This window comes from Pyrus communis, chromosome 10 (genome assembly GCF_041283825.1).
Source record: "Pyrus communis isolate YQ-2024b chromosome 10, ASM4128382v1, whole genome shotgun sequence".
NCBI lineage: Eukaryota > Viridiplantae > Streptophyta > Magnoliopsida > Rosales > Rosaceae > Pyrus > Pyrus communis.
In genome coordinates, this window is record NC_142574.1 from 29,984,792 (window position 1) to 30,006,602 (window position 21,811).

Genomic DNA, 21,811 nt, shown 5'->3' on the forward strand with positions numbered 1-21,811 from the left:
GCGCAAAACACGGGACAATACGCAATATGAAGTTAGGAATTGTTGGAGAGTGGGACAATTTTTTTTTTTGAATAAATGATGTTATTCATACTAAGGGAATGAGGGAGTAGACTAAGCTTTACAATGAGCTAGCAATAATGTGATTCAAATTTGCTTTTAGCGAGAATTAAACCTAAGTCCTCTTACTTACAAGTGAAGAGGAATACCACTAGACCGTAACACTAAATCACGGGTTGGGGTGAACTTAAAAGAGTGCAAGGTTAAAAAAAGATTAGCCAATATTTCATCCAACTCAGTGATCTCAATTTGTTGGAACTACCTAAAATAGTTGAGGAGGACTACCCGGAATATTTGAAGGAGAACTACTTGAAATATTTGAAGGAAGATTTAAGCATTTTTTTTTATATATAATATCCTTCCATTATGTAATTGTATAATACGGAAAAAAAAGTCTAATATTCTTAACCAATACCCATAATTATATAAACTATTCATTAAATAAAATTCAATTCAATTAATCAATAATCAAGAATTCAATTTTTATTTTAAATAACAATTTTATTCATCAATAATTATAAGATTTCATATCGATAATCAATAATCAATAACCCTATTGATTAATTACTCTATGATTCTATATCTACTAAACAAAATTTCATATTAAATAAGCAATTAGGGTTAATGCTAATATAAATTTGGAAATTAAAAACTTTATCTAAAAGCTTGCAGCCATTTTGTAATACATCTTTTAGAGGAGTATAAATAAATTCAAAGTCTAATTTCAACATAATCAATAAAATAAGCATTCTAAATTTCCAATAGAATCAAAGACAATGAAACTAAACATTCAAAGTTCAATTACAATCAAGTTTTCCAAAGTCCAAAGTTAAATAAACATCAAAGTTCAAATCTTCCAAAAGTCCAAACTTAAAATAAACATCAAAGTTCAAGTCTTCCACACCTAAAATAAACATTACAAAGTCCAAAAAACCCAAAACTAAAGGTTCATGGTATGTGTGAACCATACACAGCAACTCAAAATACCCTTTTAAGGATGATAGCTTTGACTGAAATAAATCCAACAAAAAAATCAACCCGAAACAAGGACTATGAATTCAATTGAAAACGAATGAAATACGAATAGATGCTGATCCTTTTTTGTACCCATTGTACCAATTCATCACAACATGGGTCTTTTCAGGTTTACACTGTTGCCTACGTTTGACAAAACTTAAAAATAAGAGTTCAGAGATAGCTGAATCTGAATTTCATCATCTCCAAGGTCTCAACCCTACGTTTGTATACAAACGAAAAGTCACTAAAATTGGCAAATGGTATGGAACTCAGCAGAAAAAATGCCACACTTGCGAAAGAATAACACACAACCGCTTAAAAGAGTAACAGCCAGTTCATTTATAGATACAGGTGATTACCACAGTGCTCTAGTTTTAGCTAACGACACCTAAACAATGTTTATGATTTTCCCTACAGCAGAGAAGACCTCTGTGATCAAACCTAGAGATCACCCAAGTATGAACCAAGTTTTATAATGCGAGACTACAACGTACTACATGCCACTAAAGAAAATGAATATTCTTTGTAAGAGTCAGCCGACCACCTCCATAATGAAATATGGAATTGAGACGGTGTTCATGATGCAGTCTAATAAAAAGAAAAAGAAAAAGAAAAATGCTAAATGGTATCAAATTTCTATGGGTTTCATTTATAACTGATCTAGAAAATTTTTAAATTACAATCTATTGAAAATTGAAATATCTCAAATTCTCATGATCACACTACGCATATAATATATTGTTGCAGAAAGAAACCCATAAAATCGGCTGATTAATAGAAAATGCAAAGTATGAATCCTTCTCTAATCTTTATCGATAGAAAATGCAAATTAATAATTGAAAATCTGTAAAGGCCACTATTTGTCCAATCATAACCAATTTGAACCGATAAATAGAACAGAAAATTAAACACAGAGAAGTGAGAGTGTGAGACTAACCTTTTGCTATCGAGACTCGAAATGGCAAGAAGAAGCTGACGGCGAGATGAGAGACTGACGCCGAGGTGTGAGAGATTGATAGTGAGAAGGGTCGCGGGTCATTGCTGGCATTGAAGACTGAGAGAGATAGAGAGTTCGAGAGAGTGATTGAAGACCGAGAGAGAGAGAAGAGGCTCAGGTTGCACGAAGGCCTTAGGGTTAGGGTTGAGAACAATGTCGTTTCTAGAATAGGATTATTAATTAATAAAATAATTACAAAACAACGTCGTTTTGAAGAACTTCAGTTTGGTTCGGTTTTTGAACCCCATAAATCAAAACTGACCCAACCAAATTCGTTTATGTTCAGTTCAACAGATTCGGTTTGGTTTTTTCAACCTCGATTCGGTTTTCGGTCCCTTTTTTTTCAATTTTCAGTTTTCCAACCCACCCCTAGGGCCAACGGGATATGTTATGTTGCTCTCTGATTAATTTATTTTTTAATTCTATGCCTAAACGATGTCGTTGTTCTAAAGAATTTTTTTAACTAGGACCAAACGATGTCGTTTGGCCTGGCTTTTAGAAAAAAATAAAACCAAATGCATCAGAGCTGTGCACTAGCAACAAACCCATATGAACACAGGCGGAACTACCGCACCAACAAGCACTTCTGATGAGACGAGGGGCGAAACCACCATTCATGGACTTGATTTCCGGTGAAGGGAGGGGCGGCTTGCCCCTAATTAGCTTTGCCACTGACTATATCCGTATTTTTCTAGTATTATGTACCGTCTTTGTAGACGACCTAAGAAATGATTAGTGAGTTGTGAATTATGGAAAATGATTACTGAGAGTGGTTGTGTACAACTCATGTACAATCAGCCTATGATGTAATAATACATCAAATATTAATAATAAACAAATAAAGATAAAATAGTGGTATGAGAAAATGACAACCTCATCTCATGACGTGCACCAATCAATTGTCCATATGTTAATCAAGATCATCCCATGATCCCATCCCATCCCACAACAATGAAGCTTTATTAGTGTTTCGAGAAATGCAAACGAAACTTTCTTAAAAGTAGAAAATTTTATATATTATTTGTCATCTCGTGTTTTTTGTATCATATTTAATAATGTTAGCATTAAAATTAACGTTAAATTGTAAAAGGATAGAGAATTCATAAAACTTTAAAAAAATCTCCTCAATATTTCCCATATTTTCATTTCGAGATCGAGACTAGATAGGATTTTGGTAATCAAATGACATGACAGATTGTTGACTACCTTTAAAACGCAACTTTGAGCCTTATCTTGTTTTTCTCTTGTCAATTAGAGAGCCCGTGGATAATCAAGTTTATGCGTTCGGTTTTCCAGTCTTCCAATTATATTACTTGTGCTGACATAATAAACTAGGATGAATAGACATTATGGAGCACCAGCCGCAACAACAAGATATGATCAATAAAGGTAGCAATCACGTTTTTTTTATAGAAGTGGACAAAAGTGCCCCCGACTTTGTTTATTAGTTTCTCTTTCTTTATAACTTTGTTTCGCAAATGGTTTTCTCGTACGTACTTGCGGGATCGAGCTCTATCCTAAAATACTGGAAGTGACCCCAAAAAGCTCAGACCAGCCCACTCCCATCACCCAACCTTCCCACCTACAAAAGCTCAGCCCAGCCCGAACCAACTTGATGTTCTAAACCTTACACACGGTAGCTCAGCCCAGCGATGCTGAGGGTTCATTGGGCTTGGCGCTTGTTCGCTAAAAATTTGGGCCGCCGGCGGTCTTGCTTTACACACTTCCCGGCGAAGAGGCAGCATAGCAGCCGACTGCAAAGTTAGCTTTAACAACACGCTGTCGTTCCGATTCGGGACCCACGTTATTGTACAAATACAGGAAAGCCCTTACGCTAATTCAATCTCCACCGCGGCAACCAAACCCATAGTCGTAATTTGACTCGTCCTCCTTCTCGTTCTCGCTGCTCTGTAAAGCACCCCAAAGCCTCCGACCACTTTCCCTCCCCAATTTTTAAAACCCTCGACCGTTTCTCTCTCTCCGTTCTCTCTCTCTGTTCTCAGTGAACTGGACGAAGGAGAGCACGGTCGCTCTACGACGTCGTAACCAAGAGCAACTGTAAAACATGATGAAATTCTTCAGAGGCAAAGACGATTCTTCACTGCCGTCGCCGTCGCAGTCGTTCTCTCCCTCGCCTTCGCGGTCGGTGACCGGTCCCCCGAGGCCGATACGGCTTGTGTACTGCGATGAGAATGGGAAGTTCCGGATGGATCAGGAGGCTGTCTCCATGCTGCAGCTCGTAAAGGAACCCATTGGTATCGTCGCGGTCTGCGGTCGTGCCCGCCAGGGCAAGAGCTTTATTCTGAACCAGGTTCGGGTTCTCGTCATTTTTCTCTCAAATGTTAAGTAGACATATCTTAATTATCATTTTGCTTTCTGCCTGTGAATTTTGTTTTCTGTCTCTGGATTCTAGGGTTTATGATTGTAAGGCATTTGTAGAATTAGGGGATAGCATTAAGTGTAGGAATTGTAGGGTTACTTTAGGTTTCGGTTTTTGGCTAATTGAACACGCTTTGAAAGGCCAAGTGTGGATCTTGGTGGACTTGGATGATGGTGGAATTACCTAACTGTCTTAGACTTGGATAATTGCAGGGTTACTTCAGGTTTCTCTAGTTCTTGGACTTGTCATAAGTAGCTTAAACCATGTTTTTGCAACAATGCTTGGGTATTATCGACTCTAAGACAAGGACGTATGCATTTACGATGGAATATTGCCGTGTTAATGTGAAATTTTGATTATATGGTCAAACAAAACTGGGGTGTGATTCACATTTAGCATAAGATATAGAGATGGGCCTACTGTCTAAATAACTTACCGGTTTTTATCATCTCTCTCCATGAATTTATGACCACTATGCTTACTTTTGTTTTTCTTCCCTACTGGTTTAATGTTGCTGAAAGAAGCGTAACTGTTTTGGATTTCTCTATTGTAGCTCCTCGGAAGGAGTGGCGGATTTCAAGTAGCATCTACACATCGCCCATGTACAAAAGGGCTATGGTTGTGGAGTGCACCCTTTAAGAGAACTGCACTGGATGGGACTGAATACAATCTATTACTATTGGATACTGAAGGAATAGATGCTTTTGATCAGACGGTTAGCCTTTATTTGATGCTTATAACATATTAGTTTCGGCTCATTTTATGATTGTCAAAATGATCATTATCAATTGTATTGTAATACTCATAACTTTATTTTATCTTACAGGAAACGTACAGCACACAGATATTTTCCTTAGCGGTTCTCCTATCTAGCATGTTTATTTACAACCAGGTTAGAAAACTTCTGCGGAGGCTTTTATACCTTCTTTTTGTATATGGTTTATGGTTTCTTCTTAATTTTGTTTTGTTTTGTTTTGTTTTAGATGGGTGGTATAGATGAAGGTTCCCTTGATCGTATCTCTCTTGTCACTCAAATGACCAAGCATATACGTGTTAAAGCTTCTGGAGGAACCACTGCTTCTGAAATTGGGCAGTTCTCCCCAATCTTTGTGTGGCTTCTAAGGGTAATTGGTTTTGAATGAACTTGTTTCTTTAATCTTTGTGCCATTGACTAGAATGGTTCATCTGCTGCGATTATTTTTATTTTTATTGTCTTACGAATGTACTGTATTTGGTGGAATGTGTTCAATGGATTTCCATTTGTGGTAATACTTACTACCTTGGTTTCAGGACTTCTATCTGAATTTATCAGAGGATAGTGGAAGGATAACACCTCGTGATTATCTGGAGCTTGCTTTGAAGCCAGTTGAAGACAGAAAAAGGGACGTAGTTGCTAAAAATGAGGTATTATCAGGCTCTTCTTAGTTCTTGACTTTATTATTTCAAGAAGTTGCCTTGCCCACTCATACATGGTTTGTTCAACAGGCATTTTCTGCTTTAGATACACCCGTGTTAGCTTTTTTTGACTCCATAGGCTCATTGAGCACTACCATTTCCAAATTATGTTTTCAATGTATATATTGCTTAGAGGTGCTTATTGTACTATATGAATGATCAATACAGATACGAGCCTCCATTCGAGCTCTATTTCCCGACAGAGAATGCTTCACCCTTGTGCGGCCTTTGAATGACGAACATGATCTTCAAAGACTTGACGAAATTCAGGTCAGTGACTAACTGCTGTCTTTGTTCTCTGTGTTGTTGGCCATGAGCTCAACACTGTTACTTTCTTTCTTTTCTATTAGTTGTATCGTATTGAAGCCTAAGTTTTTGTAATGCAGTTGGATAAATTAAGGCCTGAATTCAGAGCCGGGCTAGATGCATTGACAAAGTTTGTTTTTGAAAGAACAAGGCCCAAGCAGGTTGGGGCAACAATGATGACAGGTCCAGTTCTAGTTGGCATCACACAGTCTTATCTTGATGCTCTTAATAAAGGCGCGGTGCCTACCATATCCTCTTCATGGCAGGTTTGTGTTCATCCCGAACTCCCTTTATGATTGGTATGAAATTAGAGGGTCGATAGAAACTTTACCCTGAATAAATATTTATGAGGCATCATGTGATTCTTCTTACTCTGCAGAGTGTTGAAGAAGATGGTTGCCGAAGAGCATATGATTCTGCTCTTGAGGTGTATAAGTCTACTTTTCAGCGTCCGAAAGATCCCGAAGAAGTAAGTTGTGCATTATGCCTTAATTGTTGTTGAATATACTGTTTTCTAATTCCATATGTTGTAGGCTACATTCAGGGAAGCACATGAAAAGGCAGTTCATAGATCATTGGCTGCTTTCAATGATGGTGCTGTAGGAGTTGGTCCACCAAGGAAGAAGTATGAGGCGGAGCTCCACAAAAAGTTGAAAAAGGAGTTTGAGGTACAGTGCAATGTAAAGCAAAATTTATAATTAGTAGGTTGTCGACACACACATGCATGCAGGCTGAACTGCATATACATCCATGCTATCCATAGTACAATTAATGGGTTTTGGCAATAGTACTCTTGCCTCAGTTGAATTCTTTCTGATAATAAATAGTTTAGTGACAATAGCTCACTTATCATGCATTTATCCGTTCTTGTTAACTCATCTCTTGTATACTGGTCTTATTTTGTTTAAATTGGCTACTGAAACAGGATTGTAAAAAGAATGCATATATGGAGGCAGAGTTGCACTGTTCAAATGCCATACAAATCATGGAAAGGAAGCTGAGAGCAGCATGCCATGCTAGTGATGCTAATATTGATAATGTTGGGAAGGTAAGCAACAGTGGGTTGCTTCTGTGGTCTTTAACATTTTCATTAATGTTTTTTTAATACTTGAATTTTCTTTTTCTAGGTTCTTGATGGTCTTCTATCCGACTATGAAGCAGCAAGTCACGGTCCAGCAAAATGGCAGAAACTGACCATGTTCTTACAGAAGAGGTTTGCCAATTGTCTTTATTTCCTTCTTTTTTTATTAATGTATGAGTGCATATTAACGGATTGGACAAAATCCAAATTCACAGTTTTGAAGGGCCAATATTTGACCTCGTCAAGAGACTGATTGACCAAGCTGGATCAGAGAAGAATACCCTCATGTTGAGGTGCCGCTCATTAGAAGATAAGTTGGGGTTACTTAACAAGCAGCTGGAGTCTAGTGAGAAGTCTAAGTCTGAATATCTTAAGCGTTATGAGGATGCTATCAATGACAAGAAGAAGCTAGCTGATGAATACATGGGCCGCATAAATAACTTGCAGAGTAATCACAGTTCATTGGGTGAGAGATGTTCTGGCTTGGTTAAAACATTGGATTCTGCAAAGCAGGAATCCTTAGAGTGGAAAAGAAAATATGAACATGTCTTATCAAGGCAGAAGGCTGAGGAAGATCAATGGAGTTCTGAAATTGCAATTCTCAAGTCCCGATGCAGTGCTGGTGAAGCAAGGCTGGCTGCTGCTCGGGAACAAGCTCAGTCTGCTCAAGAGGAGGCTGAGGAGTGGAAACGCAAGTATGACATTGCTTTTAGAGAAGCAAAAGCTGCTCTGGAGAAGGCTGCAACCGTCCAAGAGCGTTCAAGTAAGGAAACTCAAAAGAGAGAAGATGCTTTGAGGGCAGAATTCGCTGATACTCTGGCTGATAAGGTGATCCTCTCTCTCTCTCACACACGCACAGAGACAGAAACACATACAAACACGCACATTCACATGCACACTCCAATTCTCTGGTTATGGGATTCTAACGTGTTTTTCTTGTTGATTAATATTTAGGAGGAGGAAATAAAGGATAAGACGGCAAAGATTGAACATGCAGAACAGTGCTTGACAACTCTAAGGTTAGAATTGAAGGTGAGTTTGAATCTTAACACTTTGTAAGAATGGTTTTATGAGTTTGAATCTTCTCAACTCTAAGATATAGTTCCATATCATTTGGTTATGCTGTATTGTGTGTGTATACACAGTTACACACAGTTGGAAGGTTAAGAGTGGGGTGGTTGTGCTAAGACTATTCCGAGTGATTTTAAAGTTCCCTAAAAATCATTGAAATTCGATCGAGGAGAATTCTTATTTTGCACATGTTTTCTTCTCGCATGGTTGTCTGTTTCAAACACATATTTATCAATGATGTGATTGTTAACAATTGCACATCATTTGCAGGCTGCCCAATCAAAAGTAGATAGTTATGATGCTGAAATATCATCCATGAAGCTTGAAATAAAGGAGTTCAGTAAAAAATTAGAAGCTGCAAATGCAAAGGCCCACTCATTTGAGAGAGAGAAGAAGATACTGGAGCAGGAGAAGATATATCTGGAGCAGAAGTATGAATCTGATATAAAAAGATTTGACGAAGTGCAAGAAAGGTGCAAAATTGCTGAAAAGGAAGCAACAAGAGCAACTGATATTGCTGATAGAGCACGGGCTCAAGCAGATACTGCTCAGAAGGAAAAGAGTGAGATGCAGAGATTGGCAATGGAAAGATTGGCCCAAATTGAGAGGGCTGAGAGGCTTATTGAAAGTTTGCAAAGGGAAAAAAGAGACTTAGATAATGAACTAGACAGAATTCGTGTATCAGAGATGGAAGCTCATTCGAAAGTTACCCTACTGGAGGGAAGAGTTGAAGAACGAGAGAAGGAGATAGAATTGCTTTTGAAATCAAATAACGAGCAGAGAACTAGTACTGTTCAGGTTCTTCAAGGCCTTCTGGAAAGTGAGCGCGCAGCACATGCAGATGCAAACAATAGAGCAGACCAGCTCTCTCATCAGCTACAACTTGCACAATCACAACTTGATTCACTCCAGCAAGAATTGACTTCTGTTCGGCTGAATGAAACAGCATTGGATAGCAAGCTAAAGACTGCTTCCCGTGGGAAACGCTCAAGGGTAGACGACTATGAAATGGGCATGGACTCTGTTCAAGACGTGGAGATGAGTGATCGGATTTTAAGAGTGAATAAGAGGTCTAGAAGTAATACCAGTCCGCACACACAAAAAGAAGATGGTGGTTCAGTATTCAAGGGAGATGATGATACCGGCAGTCAGCAAACCAATTCGGAGGACTATAAAAAGTTCACCGTCGCAAAAATTAAGCAAGAACTCACAAAACATAATTTTGGTGCCGAAGTGCTGGAGTTGAGAAGCAATGCTAGCAAAAAAGAATGGCTTGATCTGTACGAGAAATGCATCCTCCAGAAGTTGTGACCTGTTTAAATCTACAGGGAGTCGTTGCAGGTAACTAGTCCAGGATCGAGCAAAAGCTTCAAGATCTCAATGGTTTGGTTTTCAGGTAAACCTCACCGGCGTTGCTGCAAATAGTACGTTTTATTCTAGTGTGACTACAAAAGGTTGAAATATTTAGGCGCAGGCGCTTTAGGAATTTGAGATCAACTACTCTTTAGGTTAGCTGTCATTAATATGCCTATATCTGTGTGTGTGTTTTTGCATCCTTTCCGTCACCGAGTTTTACACATGCGAGCATGTTTCTTTGTTGTTCGCCGGTGTGATTCATCACGCGTCTTAACTCATGTATGACGATTTTCGAGTCTGGGGATTATAAACCTAGGGGTTGATTGGTTTGATTCATTTTGTGCTGTGTGGTTATGTTGATGACTATAGAGAAGTTGTATTGTATTCATAGAGAAGCAAGGGATTTGTTGTTCCGAGTCGTTTGCAATATTTATTTCTGCATCCGAAGTTCTGCGTTTGATTCTTTCCTTGCGTGTATACAAAGTCTTAATAAAGAAAAAGCTGGAACAAGACCCCCGAGCTCGCAGTTGCCACTTGCCATATTGTATGAATGTACATTCGTCTCTTCTACAACTTGATGCCCTCACGGTTAATCTTAGTACTTTTCAGAAGGTTAATCGTAAAGGAGAAAATTTAAGGTTGCCGGTATTTATAATTTTTTTTTTTTTACCATATACCCATTCTTCTTAATTTTTGGTATTCGGATCGAAATTAAAAAAGCACAAAGGACAAAAATTAACTGGAGTGTATGAAAAGTAAAAAATATGTGTGGATAGTACATCTAAAATTAATACAAAACTCAATAATAAAGTCCGTCAACTATTTGATGAGGCTGTTTAACACCGGGTGAGATCAATGTGGGGTTGAGTGGAATTAAAATGGAGTGTATTGTCGAAAGTGCTCTACGAATAACGGTGGTCGGGCTGTCCATACTCAGGCTTAGCAATTGAAGTCGATTATTTTACAATCTACTGATGAAATTGAAAAAGAAACCTATTAACTATGTTTCCGCAATTTTACCAAAAAAAAACTATGTTTCTGCAATGGGATTTTTTTCTTTTAGTTTTCCTTTAGTTTTGTGATAGTTGAAGAAGATTGCAAGTCTGCAACGGCAGGGAGGGAAGGGAAAGGAGAGGGAGGAGGTAAAAATATGACGGTCAGATAAATCTTATGGTGTATATTAATTGGTAAAATAGATAATTATAAAAAATTAAAATAGAAGAATGATAGGGAATGATAACATATTATATTTAAAACTTATCATGTGGCGAGTTTTGAGTGAATTGTAATACCACTCAACAAAGTTTAATGGCAATCTGAGTTCTACACAAATTTTTTTCTCCAATATTTCAATGCCAATGGATATGAATTTTTCACCTAATTTACTGTAGACAAATAGAAAAGGTTTTTGATCAAAATTGCTACACTTATCAAGTTTCTCGTACAATGTTTATATCACCTCTATTATCTATGTGTATTGATGAGTGATGTCTCTATTAAAGAGGTAATACAAATATAGTATAAAAAATATAATAAATGTAGCATTAGTATTACTCATCTTTGAATTTTCTTTGATTCTCAGTGAAATGTTCACAATTGTTGTATTCTCGTATTCAAGTCAAGCTTTCAAAGCTGTAATTTAGTACTACAGTCTAATAGTGAGAGGTCTAAATTCGACTCTCATTAATGATATACTTAATACCAATTATTGTGATAAACTCATCATGTGGCTTAACCGATTCATTCTACCGCTCGAATCAAAAGAGTCTTGTATATAAAATTAAAACAAATTAACTTCGCTAAGACTTTCCATGACGGATGACTCTCTTGAAGTATTAATATGCAAAAATTGTTGATTAATTAATTCTTTTTTTTTTTTCTTTTGGTGAACTTAATTCTTATTATTTGACAGGTCCATTATCTTACACACACACACACACACACACTCACACGCTCACATAGACGAAATATATGTCAGACTACAGTAAAAGAATATTAAAATTTATATAAAAATAAAAAAATAAAAAAAATCTCTAATCAAACTCTATGGGCTACATAAGATCGATTTATGTTACCCGACTGTGGCCATCCGAAACTATTCAGCTTTAATGTCCAGTGAGACAAATTAATCAGATACTAAAGTTTGTATAATCAAGTCAATATATACATTTCCAAAAGAAAAACATCATCTTAACCACCAATAATTAACTGCTCATCATCATAAAATCCACGATCACAGTATATTAATACATTAATATGGATTAAAAATACCAATATAATTGTATAACATATTTTCCTTAATTTCTTATTGTTTTTAGTCACCAAAAATCTCAATATTGTACTCATTAACTTATTTGATCATGGTAATAGTAATCCACCGAAACCCTAGCTATGTGTATAAAACTACCTCGGTTGAAGAAGACTGATGTTATTCACACACCTCTTTTTACATTCCACACATTTTTTGTTAATTTTTATCATTTGATCATCTTCAAACCAATCGATCCAACAGCTGAAAATTAAGAAACATGTGTGGAAGGTAAAAATATGTGTGTAGAAAGCACCATCCTAGAAAAAAAAGAGCTCTTCCATCCATATCCAATATTGTCAAATCACACTATTTCCTCTCAAACTTCCCTTTGCTTGCATCTGAAGTTAATCGAATAAACGAAGACCCGTCACCTTGGACAACTAAATTTGGGATTAGCTGAGGTGGGCTTTCTCTATTATCGCCCCCTTGATTATGATTATGTTGATGATGATCATAATTAATGAAAGGACCTCCGGGATCATAGTACTCCACAAGACCTGCCTTCTTTGCTAGAGGAAAAGGATTAGTAGCAGCACTAATTAGACCATCATGCCCTTGCCCACCTCTTATATTCACACCTTGATGATGATCAATCGCTGGAACGTCCTTGCTTGATCCACATTGCCTAGGCTGTGTTTGGTAAAAGACCTTTGAGACCACCAGCTCACCATCTTTCTCCTCCTCATTGTTGCCAAGGTGGTATTGGTGCATGACCCAATTGGTCTTTTCTGGTTTTCTTTGCCTCCCATAGTTGGTATAGAGGACTAAGATCTTTTTGAAACCCTTCACTGCTCCGCCGACAAGAACCGGCCTTGTCTTGCCGGTTTTGTGCCATCTGGTTTCGCTTCCATCTTCTTCGGTGTGAACCTTCCTTCGCTTTCTGGTCCCAGTCGTGTATGCCTTCGATGGACGGTGGAAGAAGTGGCGGATTTGTCCGTCTTTGTTCACTCCTGCATGGACGTCAGATGCCCAAATAAAATTTGGTATACTTTTATCACGTAAAAATTTCAATTACAAAAGAAAAGTTGAGGGTAAGTTGAACAAATTAATCCATAAATGGTATCACAACTCGATGAATAAAATTAAAGATTAACATGATAAAACTAAGACATAGCAGTGCATGGCTATATAAAATAAGAAAACAAACTAATTAATTAAGGTTGTAAGACTATATATATATATATATATATATATATATATGTATATATATATATATGTGTGTATATATATATATATATATGTATATGCAATTGCGTTTAGTATTAACATCCAAATATCAAATATGTATAGCCAACTTGTGCATTCACATGCATAAAACATGCTTGAAAAGAAAAGATTATATATAAAACACAAACATACTAATTTGAATAATTTTAGAAGGAGAAGCAACCAAACACTACATGTGCTGGTTATATGTTTGTTTCATTTTGACATCTAAAAATAGAGACGTATATGCAAGCTCAAGCGGTTATTAAAAATATTTAACTCTGAAAGTCAGGTCTTACGTTTAACTAATAAAATACAGAATCCCAAGTATTAAAAATAAAATAAGATGTCAAGTATATTTGAGGGGTGCATTTTTGCTCACTAGCCTCAAGTGATGGTAATGCTTACCACTTTATTTATCACCACTGATTAATTTTAAATTTTGGTATTTGTATATATCTACACGATCTCGAAATTTAAACACATCTAACAATGATTAAATAATGTGATGAGCATCGCCATCACTTGAGGATGGTGAACAAAAATATTCCTAGAGTATGTTTTGGAATCAAATCCGTCAGTTTTGCTATCAAATGAATGAGGATTAATTACTTAATACCCGTGATTTGCTTCTTCATTACTATTCCTAGATAGGGTTTTACTCAGAAAAGCAAAAAATTTACAAAAAACAGAAACAAAAACAAAATAATTAGTAACCTGGTAGCTTTTCTGGGTGAGTGTAGCAAATCCCATTCTCCCCTTCAAGCGTTGGTATGAACTCATCAATGAGAGGATGCAGCCTTCGGGTATCAGACAAAACCTTTGCCTCTAAATGTTGAAGAATTTCTTGGTCAGTTGGATCAAACTTCACTCCTGCTGGTAGTCCAGGCAAATCATGGATTCCTGCCTATATAACATCACATAAACATAAAAAATAAAAAATAAAAAATGATAACAAACAATTAATTCATGTAGAAATCAAATAGTTAAGAGTAAAATTTAATTCAACAAATTAACAACAATAGGTCATCGATTCCAAATATACACAATACTAAGTGAATTTCTACTACCTGGTCTTGGAATTCTATGTGATGTCCACAAGAGGGGCAAGTTATGTTTCGAAATTCATTTGGATTATTAGGGTTATTAGGAGGAGGGGCACCGATAATCTGAATGGCCCTCTCATCGTCGGAGTCGTTGCACCATGTCATGATCTGATCTCTGCCGTTTTTTCTTTGAGGCTCATTCCAAACCCCAGATCTTCTTGTTATTTCCTCCACCTCTTCCAAATATACACACAACAGAAGCTCTCAAAATATTAAGCAAAACTCCCAAAAAAAACAAAAGAAAAGACCTAAAAGCAAGCAAAGCAGACAAGCAACCAGCAAGCTTGTCACTTTTAAAGCACGTTTTCCATAACCATATCCACTTTGTTGCTCATCTTCTTCTTCAATATTGATGTTTGGATGGAATAATAAAATTGCTATTTGATCTTTCTCCTCCCATTTGTTTTCTCTTCTCTTATGATATTATCTCTTCACACAGAACTGCCTCCGTAAAAAACAGATGGGGAGAGAGAGAGAAAGAGAGAGAGGAAAAAGAGAAGTCGAACAAAGGGTAGCAAGTTAAGCTACTATATAAAATAAAGAACGGGTAGAAGAATGAATTTCTAGAAATAGAAAAGGTTGCTTGAACGTCAAGTTTGGTTATGCTTGTGTACATACGCTTGTACAATAGAATCCGTGTAGTCCTTATATTTAATTGGTTCCTCCTTTTGTTTTTCCCTAAGGGTACCACTTCTGTCCTAAAAGGAGTGTTTAATTAAACCATAATTAAAAAAAAGTTACTTATGGAATGGTGTTATTTATAAATAAGGCATACTTAATGAGTAAAAATAATGAGAAAAGGATTTTATAAAAGATAAAAAAAAGGGTGGCTAGAGTGGAGAGGGGGGCAACCTGATTCTTTTGGGGACGTTTTACCTCTTTAGAGAGAGGAAGGGAGAGGAGGGTTTTGGTATTTAGGGTTAGAGTTGGGACTTCAGCTGCAGTGTCAACCTAGATTGTCCTTAAAGATATATGTACACTTTCATGGACACCTACATACGAACCAACCCCAAAACAAACTACTGAGTCTTATACATGTATAAATTAACATTTTTGGGATCGAAAAATATTCATACAATAGCAACTTCTCTGCTGCTGTATGTATTCCCCATTTCTCCCTTTCTTCGCGTAGACTTCTAATGGCAAGCAAGGAATCACTGTCTCCCTCTCCCCCTCTCTCTAAAAAAGACACATTTGCAGATGAAGGGTGGTTGGTGCTTTCGATAAAATGTTCTCTGTCTTTGCAGTAATTACTAATTAATTAATAATGTCACATATGTTTCAGTGCAATGGTAATACTTGTCAGTCTTTGTTAATTTATTTTATTATTGATTATGGGTCGTTTTCGACGTATTTGCCAACAAATTAATATTGTGATTAATTCAGAAAACCGATTAAGTATGGGTATGCAATACATGTCACTTTTGGCTTAGGCAGCACGATTACGAGTCTACAATGTTCACCCTCATATTTATTTGAGCAAAAATCCACTGCAACCGCCTCCAACCATAAAGTTACAATCCACCTCTTCCAACCACCATGTTCCACGTGCAATACTACGCCAGATGGACTTGCGTCATTGGATGAAAGGATGGTGTCTTCCATTGCAGAAAAGGACGTTGTTGCAGGGAAGAAGTGCCCAGTCGTATATACTGCTTGTACCAGCCGACATATACATATATGTGAGCTTCTCAAAGAAGCCACGCAACAGGAAGCTTAAGCACGAAGCTTTGGGCTTTTAGGATATTTGCTTTGTGTTTTTGTGATACCTTTAACGTGTGGGTTATATGGTTTTGGGGACTTTGTATGGATACATAAAACGGTCTCATGTTCTTCCACTTGTCTGTCGTTTTTTGTTTTTTTGTTCAGACCCTGATCAGCTTGAAAACAAATTAATTGGGTCTAAATTAACAAATTAAGCTCTAGTTTAATTCAAAGTCATAGTCAATGAATTTGTATGAAAGAAAATGCAGTGAAATTATGAGTAACCGATTAAGTTTCATAAGTAGGAATGATTGCATGGGACTCAAAGACCTTTTGCACCACTTGGGTTACTTTTGGGAAACATTAACAGAAGTTTTTTATTTTATTTATGAGGAGACCAGCTAGTGGTTTGGCCACTGCAACCTATATTTTTGGAGCTTGGGAAGACTCACTAGAGACATTTCAACCTCCTCCTAACCACGATCGTGTGATTCACCATTGCTAGCAATTGAATTCAAGATGTGCTGTGTGAAATACGAGCCTAAAATTTGTCCCCAACCACTAAGCCATCCCGTGATAACTAACATTAACAGCAATTTGGATTTAAGTTGACTGGTAAAGACGCGTAGAAAAAAGGTCGTACTCCAAGTCTCCAAATATTGACCATTTTGTCAATTGAACATGACTTTGGGATGGATGAGATGAGATTTTCTTGAATACGTAGGAGACTTGACTTGGATTAAGCCAAATGGGCTTTTTGGTTTATTTTATTTTTCTTGTTTGTCGGGATCATGTACTAATAGGTTTGCAACATGCATGGAAACTTGGAAAGAGACTGATGAATGTTGAGAATATTGAAGAGAATTTGTGTGTAAGTTATACAAGCAATGTTAGAGAGGGATGAATCGAAAACATGACCTTAAATGAAAGATTAAATGCTCATCGCGTAAGTTTCAAACTCCTTAAAAATAAACTTCTTGTTTAGATTTAGTTGTCATTCTGTAAAAACTTTAAAGAAGAGAGGATACCCTTAATTACGTAAGCTATATGTCTATTACAAACTTTGTGTGTTTAGCTCAACAATATTTCCTTCCCTTTATGTAGGAGAAAAACTTCGTTGCAAGTACCTAGCAACGACAACTCTCACATCGGATGCTCAACAATATTTCCTTGCCTTTATGTACGAGAAAAACTTCGGTGCAGTTACCTAACAATGACAACTCCCACATCGGATTAGACCAACAAGGGATCAAGTAGAACTAAAGTTCAGGAGGTTACATATTTTTCACAAAAGTGACTTACAAATGACATGGTTGGACAGTTCTATCCAAATTTTTCTCCTTAAGACCATAAAATCACCGTCTATGACAACTTCCTTTAGAAAGAAGACTAAAGCAAATATTAATCGTGAGAAACATTCTTATAAATCACGATCATCCAAACTATGGAAATAATGCAAAACTTTCTTTTCTTTTCCCCTTTATTTCTCCATCTCTGTCAAATTGTTATTGATATTTCTATTTTCAATACAATTTATCTGTTCAACCCGTTGCTACAGAATATCCCAAAGCATTGGGACTTTGTGTTCAATTCATCTGTCTTGTGTTGGTACAGGTTTTTATTTGATTTCTTTTTTAGAAGAAAAGGGGGAAAAAGTACTCCTTCCGCATCCAAAGGAGTTTAAAACCCATACCCAGCCACTGTTCAAATCTACAAATTAAGTGTTTTTTCAAGGTTTGACCCAAATTGAGCAAGGGCGGCCACTTCGCGATGTTGTGCCAATTCCAGTTTTGAACCACCACAGTAAATAGGCGCGGTTGGCTTATTCAACCTACTTTACTCTTAAAAAATAGTTCAAACTTTTAAATTCACTTGCATTTTTACTAATAAAATTGGTTTCAAAAACAATTTTATCGAAAGTGTTTTCAATCATTTTAAAAGCACTTCCAAATAAGTTCTAAACACTGTTCATTTGATTTCTTTTTTGGACTGTTCTAGTAAAACCTAAGGAAAGGCGAATGTATTGGCAGAATATTCTGCCTACCATCCTTGTCGGAGTTCGAAATTTCCACCAGGGATGTTGACATTCATTGTGAAAACAGATATTTGTGAATATGAAAATGATTTTTGGACATTGTTTTCAGCACATTCCTGTTTTTTTATCATTATTTTTTTACTTTATATGATTTAAAGATTAAAATGAATAAGAGTACATGAAGAGAAAAATATTTGTGAAAATCAATCCTGGGTGAACAAACCCATATAACAAAGATTTTTTCCCATTACTATAAGCTTTTAATCACCTAAGATTTGGGATTCAAATCTCTCTAACCAGGATTTTATAAAAGTAAATGACACGCTCCGCATGTCATGAGATATGGAGGGTTCTATATTGAAGGGTCATACTTCTCGTCTTCTTTTCTTCCACCAATTTTAGCTTATTTATAGGAGTCACAAGCAGGAGATCGATGAAAAGGTTTTCATCTCTCCCTATCTTAAATTACAAACTCATTGAATTATAGATATCTCTCTTATTTTCACCCCTTAGATAGTGCCAAAACCAGGAGAATAATTCTAACAACAATATATGTCGTAGATTATACAATGTTTATGTCTACCATGACAGGTTGTAACACTCAACCACCATCCGTGAACATATAAACAATGTGAATCCCCGGTAGATTGGATTAGATAATATGCAACCAATTGATCATAAATCAATTTGTAATTTATTTACACGAAATTTTTAGTCAAATGGATGAGCAATAACAATCAAACAGAAGAATCAACAGAAAGAGAAATTGATTGAAACAAACAAACAAAATATTGGGTCCCTTTGGGCACCAAAAGATCTCAATCAACACAAAAAGCAAGATGAAATTCACTGCTCTGAAGACAAAGCCACCGCCCACATTTCAATTTATCATTCCTCCAAACACCTCTTCAAATCAACACTGTTTGATTACAGTTTATACTGTTTAATTGCAAATTACAATCTAATACATATAAAAATTTAAATTACAAAAACTATCTTATAAACATGTCTAATTCTCATTTGCCTGTAAAAAGATATAACCGAGCCAAATATTTTCTTTAGAAATATACTACAACATACTCACACGTGTACTTGTTACAACGCAATTAAAAAGAAAAACCCTAAATTTCCAAATCCTTCTTGGTACCCAATTCTCATCATATACTAATAACAGCAACTTTTTTTTTTTAACAAAAAGTCGTGGCATTAATTCCACTTTGAATTTAAAGAAAAAAAATAAACCAAATAATTTTCATGTCATACTTTCAATCCATCTCCAAACTGCTCAAAATAGTTGCCACTTGACCAATTGAAGGCCTGCTTTTTCTGGAATTACCAACACAAGCGGAAGCAACTTTAGCCAATCTAACAAGAGGCAAAATCTCAGAAGGCATCGCAAGACGTGGGTCCAAAAACTCACTAAACCTCTTTTCCTTGATCAATGGCAATGACCAATTCACAAGCCTCCCCTCGTCACACAACCTACCACTCAAAAGCTCCAACAAAACCACACCAAATCCGTACACGTCGCTTTCCTTGCAAGCGGCGCCTCCTCCTCCTAGCCCGCCGTCCCAATACTCCTCGTCCACGTGTCCCAATAGGCCTCTCTTCTCTTGGGGAGCCAAAAATGACAGCCCATAATCACAAACCCTAGCACAAAAGTTGACATCTATCAAAATATTTGAAGCCTTGACACACCCATGTATTATGTTTGGCGCCACCCCTTCATGCAAATACTCAAGCCCCTTGGCTGCCCCTGCTGCAATCTTCAGCCTGTGGTTCCAGTCCAACGACGCGCCATCTGGATTTTGATGCAAATAGTAGTCTAAGCACACCATGCCTACAAACTCCATCACTATAATCCTCTCACCTGGGCCTTCTGAGTACCCAATAATTGGCACTATATTGGGGTGCTGAGCTAGAGATATTGACCTAAGTATTCTAGAGAACCCAAAACCTGCATTGCTCAAAACATGCCTAGAGTGAATTCTTTTCACCGCTGCTATCTGCCCTTTCTCGAATATGGCGGCATAGACGGTCCCGAAACGGCCTTCTCCGACAATTCTCCGATGATTGAAACCGTCTGTGGCAACATCTATGTTGGTCAAGGGATACGCTTGAGCACTAGGCTTGGTTAGTGGTGGTGTTTCTTGGGTTTGGACTGGTTTTTTCTTGCAGAGGAGGATGAAAGTGAGGACAGCACCAAGAATAACAGTGGATGTGCAAAGTAGGGATATGATAAAAAGATAGGCAACATGTTTACTGTGGTTCGTCATGTTTTGATCTGGTCTGATCAGATTGATTGGAAAACAAGGGAAGAGAAGTAGATGGATATAATATATATATGTGTGTGTGTGTGTGTGTAAATATTGGTTTCAAATATGGTGAGCTTACAAACTAACAAAGAGTTAGACCAGATGAAAATTGAAAGAGAAAGTAAGAAAAAGTTAGACTAGGGTGGATTGGTAAGAAACTTGGAAGTCTCTGGGACATAGTTTAGTTATATGTTGGTTCATAGTTGGCCGCCTCCTCAACATTTTGAAAGAGATCCTTAATTTCCAAGTCCATGTCAGAGAAAACTTTTGGAAAACGCAAGGATTATGTGACATTTAATCTTAGAAAATTTTGTGCTTTGATCATGCTTAGGTATGATTCGGGTTCCTTAATTTCTCCTATATAGAAAAAGCAATAAGAAATAGTATTAACATTAAAAAGTGACTTCAAGGAGCCTAATATCTCTAAAATATCCTACGTTAATTGTGAAAAACTTACTGTATAGCGTCAGGAATATAGTAATTTTTTCAAGGAGAAATACGAATAGGAGAACATAAATAGTTTGTAAACTCAGTATTGTCTTGAAGCTCTTGCTTCTTTCTTTCTAACCACATGCTTTTTCTTGTTTTAACCAAACAGTTGGTAAACTCCTTCCTTAAATAGGACAACTTAAAACCAGTACACGCCTTTTCTAAGTTAATTCAAGACTAATAATTATATATCTAGTTAGGCAGCAGGAATACAAACCACTACAAACAAAACACAATTCTCAACTATTTCTTTACTTTTAATCAATAATTTTAAACATTATTTTTCTTGATTGATGATAAGTCAATTATAAAGATACGTTGCACCAATAAATATCGAACTCTTTACAAGTACGTATAGCCTTTGCATGTGAGTCGAGCTGACATCGCTAAATAGAGTGAATTGCCATTTTATTTTGGGTACGTTGAGTTATAAACTTTCCTGGTATGAACCCAAGGACTACTGGACTATGTTCTTATCAATTTCAGATTCTCATTTCCATAAGGCCCAATGGATGACAATTCATCTGTTCAATGGACTCCATAAGGCCCATGTTTTGTATTGGATTTCTTTCACCAATTTTCTGACGCTCGTGTGAAATAGCCTTTGAGGACCAGTGATAGGAATTAGGATATAACCTTATTTAAATGTCTGGGAGGAGAGAAATTTGTAGGAAAAGTGCTGGACAAGAATTTCATATTCTCTTACAAATATTAAACCTTATTATCATTAAATATGGAGAAATGCTTGGATAATTTAGTTGGTTCGGACAATTTGCTATTGACGTGAACAACTACGTATGACGACGTAACAGGCAACACAAGGAATGAACAAGGAAGCTTGACGACTTACATTGAAATCGAGTATGCCATATATGAACAACCATGTATGCAATTGCTAACGAGAGAGTTGTTCATCTCATACCGC

General features: G+C 36.7%; 3 protein-coding genes across 3 annotated transcripts; 1 reads left to right on the forward strand and 2 right to left on the reverse strand.

Moving 5' to 3' along the window:
- Nucleotides 1-3,560: 3,560 nt before the first annotated feature.
- Nucleotides 3,561-10,147, forward strand: LOC137729699 (uncharacterized). The gene is made up of 14 exons (XM_068468706.2): nucleotides 3,561-4,382; nucleotides 5,005-5,166; nucleotides 5,278-5,343; nucleotides 5,435-5,575; nucleotides 5,742-5,855; nucleotides 6,075-6,176; nucleotides 6,293-6,478; nucleotides 6,592-6,681; nucleotides 6,746-6,880; nucleotides 7,138-7,260; nucleotides 7,340-7,425; nucleotides 7,509-8,121; nucleotides 8,248-8,325; nucleotides 8,635-10,147. Exons 1-14 carry the CDS (start codon nucleotides 4,137-4,139, stop codon nucleotides 9,673-9,675), a joined length of 3,183 nt encoding a protein of 1,060 aa, XP_068324807.2. The 5' UTR covers nucleotides 3,561-4,136; the 3' UTR covers nucleotides 9,676-10,147.
- A 1,763-nt stretch (nucleotides 10,148-11,910) lies between these two features.
- On the reverse strand, nucleotides 11,911-14,881 carry LOC137730009 (NAC domain-containing protein 73-like). Its single transcript, XM_068469069.2, has 3 exons — nucleotides 14,308-14,881; nucleotides 13,955-14,144; nucleotides 11,911-12,981 (listed from the first exon to the last, which is right to left on the reverse strand). Exons 1-3 carry the CDS (start codon nucleotides 14,446-14,448, stop codon nucleotides 12,338-12,340), a joined length of 975 nt encoding a protein of 324 aa, XP_068325170.2. The 5' UTR covers nucleotides 14,449-14,881; the 3' UTR covers nucleotides 11,911-12,337.
- A 4,228-nt stretch (nucleotides 14,882-19,109) lies between these two features.
- LOC137727307 (serine/threonine-protein kinase-like protein ACR4) lies at nucleotides 19,110-20,642 on the reverse strand. Its single transcript, XM_068466172.2, has one exon. The coding sequence runs from the start codon at nucleotides 20,356-20,358 to the stop codon at nucleotides 19,348-19,350; it is 1,011 nt and encodes a 336-aa protein (XP_068322273.2). The 5' UTR covers nucleotides 20,359-20,642; the 3' UTR covers nucleotides 19,110-19,347.
- Nucleotides 20,643-21,811: the final 1,169 nt, after the last annotated feature.

What these genes read in the sequence shown, in the direction of transcription:
- LOC137727307 (XM_068466172.2), bottom strand. Translation starts at nt 20,358, where the DNA reads ATGACGAACCACAGTAAACATGTTGCCTATCTTTTTATCATATCCCTA.
- LOC137729699 (XM_068468706.2), top strand. Translation starts at nt 4,137, where the DNA reads ATGATGAAATTCTTCAGAGGCAAAGACGATTCTTCACTGCCGTCGCCG. An exon ending in AGAGCTTTATTCTGAACCAG is followed by an intron (nt 4,383 to 5,004) that starts GTTCGGGTTCTC and finishes TCTCTATTGTAG; the next exon opens with CTCCTCGGAAGGAGTGGCGG. An exon ending in CTGATACTCTGGCTGATAAG is followed by an intron (nt 8,122 to 8,247) that starts GTGATCCTCTCT and finishes ATTAATATTTAG; the next exon opens with GAGGAGGAAATAAAGGATAA.
- LOC137730009 (XM_068469069.2), bottom strand. Translation starts at nt 14,448, where the DNA reads ATGACATGGTGCAACGACTCCGACGATGAGAGGGCCATTCAGATTATC. An exon ending in ACATAGAATTCCAAGACCAG is followed by an intron (nt 14,145 to 14,307) that starts GTAGTAGAAATT and finishes GATGTTATATAG; the next exon opens with GCAGGAATCCATGATTTGCC. An exon ending in TCACCCAGAAAAGCTACCAG is followed by an intron (nt 12,982 to 13,954) that starts GTTACTAATTAT and finishes ACGTCCATGCAG; the next exon opens with GAGTGAACAAAGACGGACAA.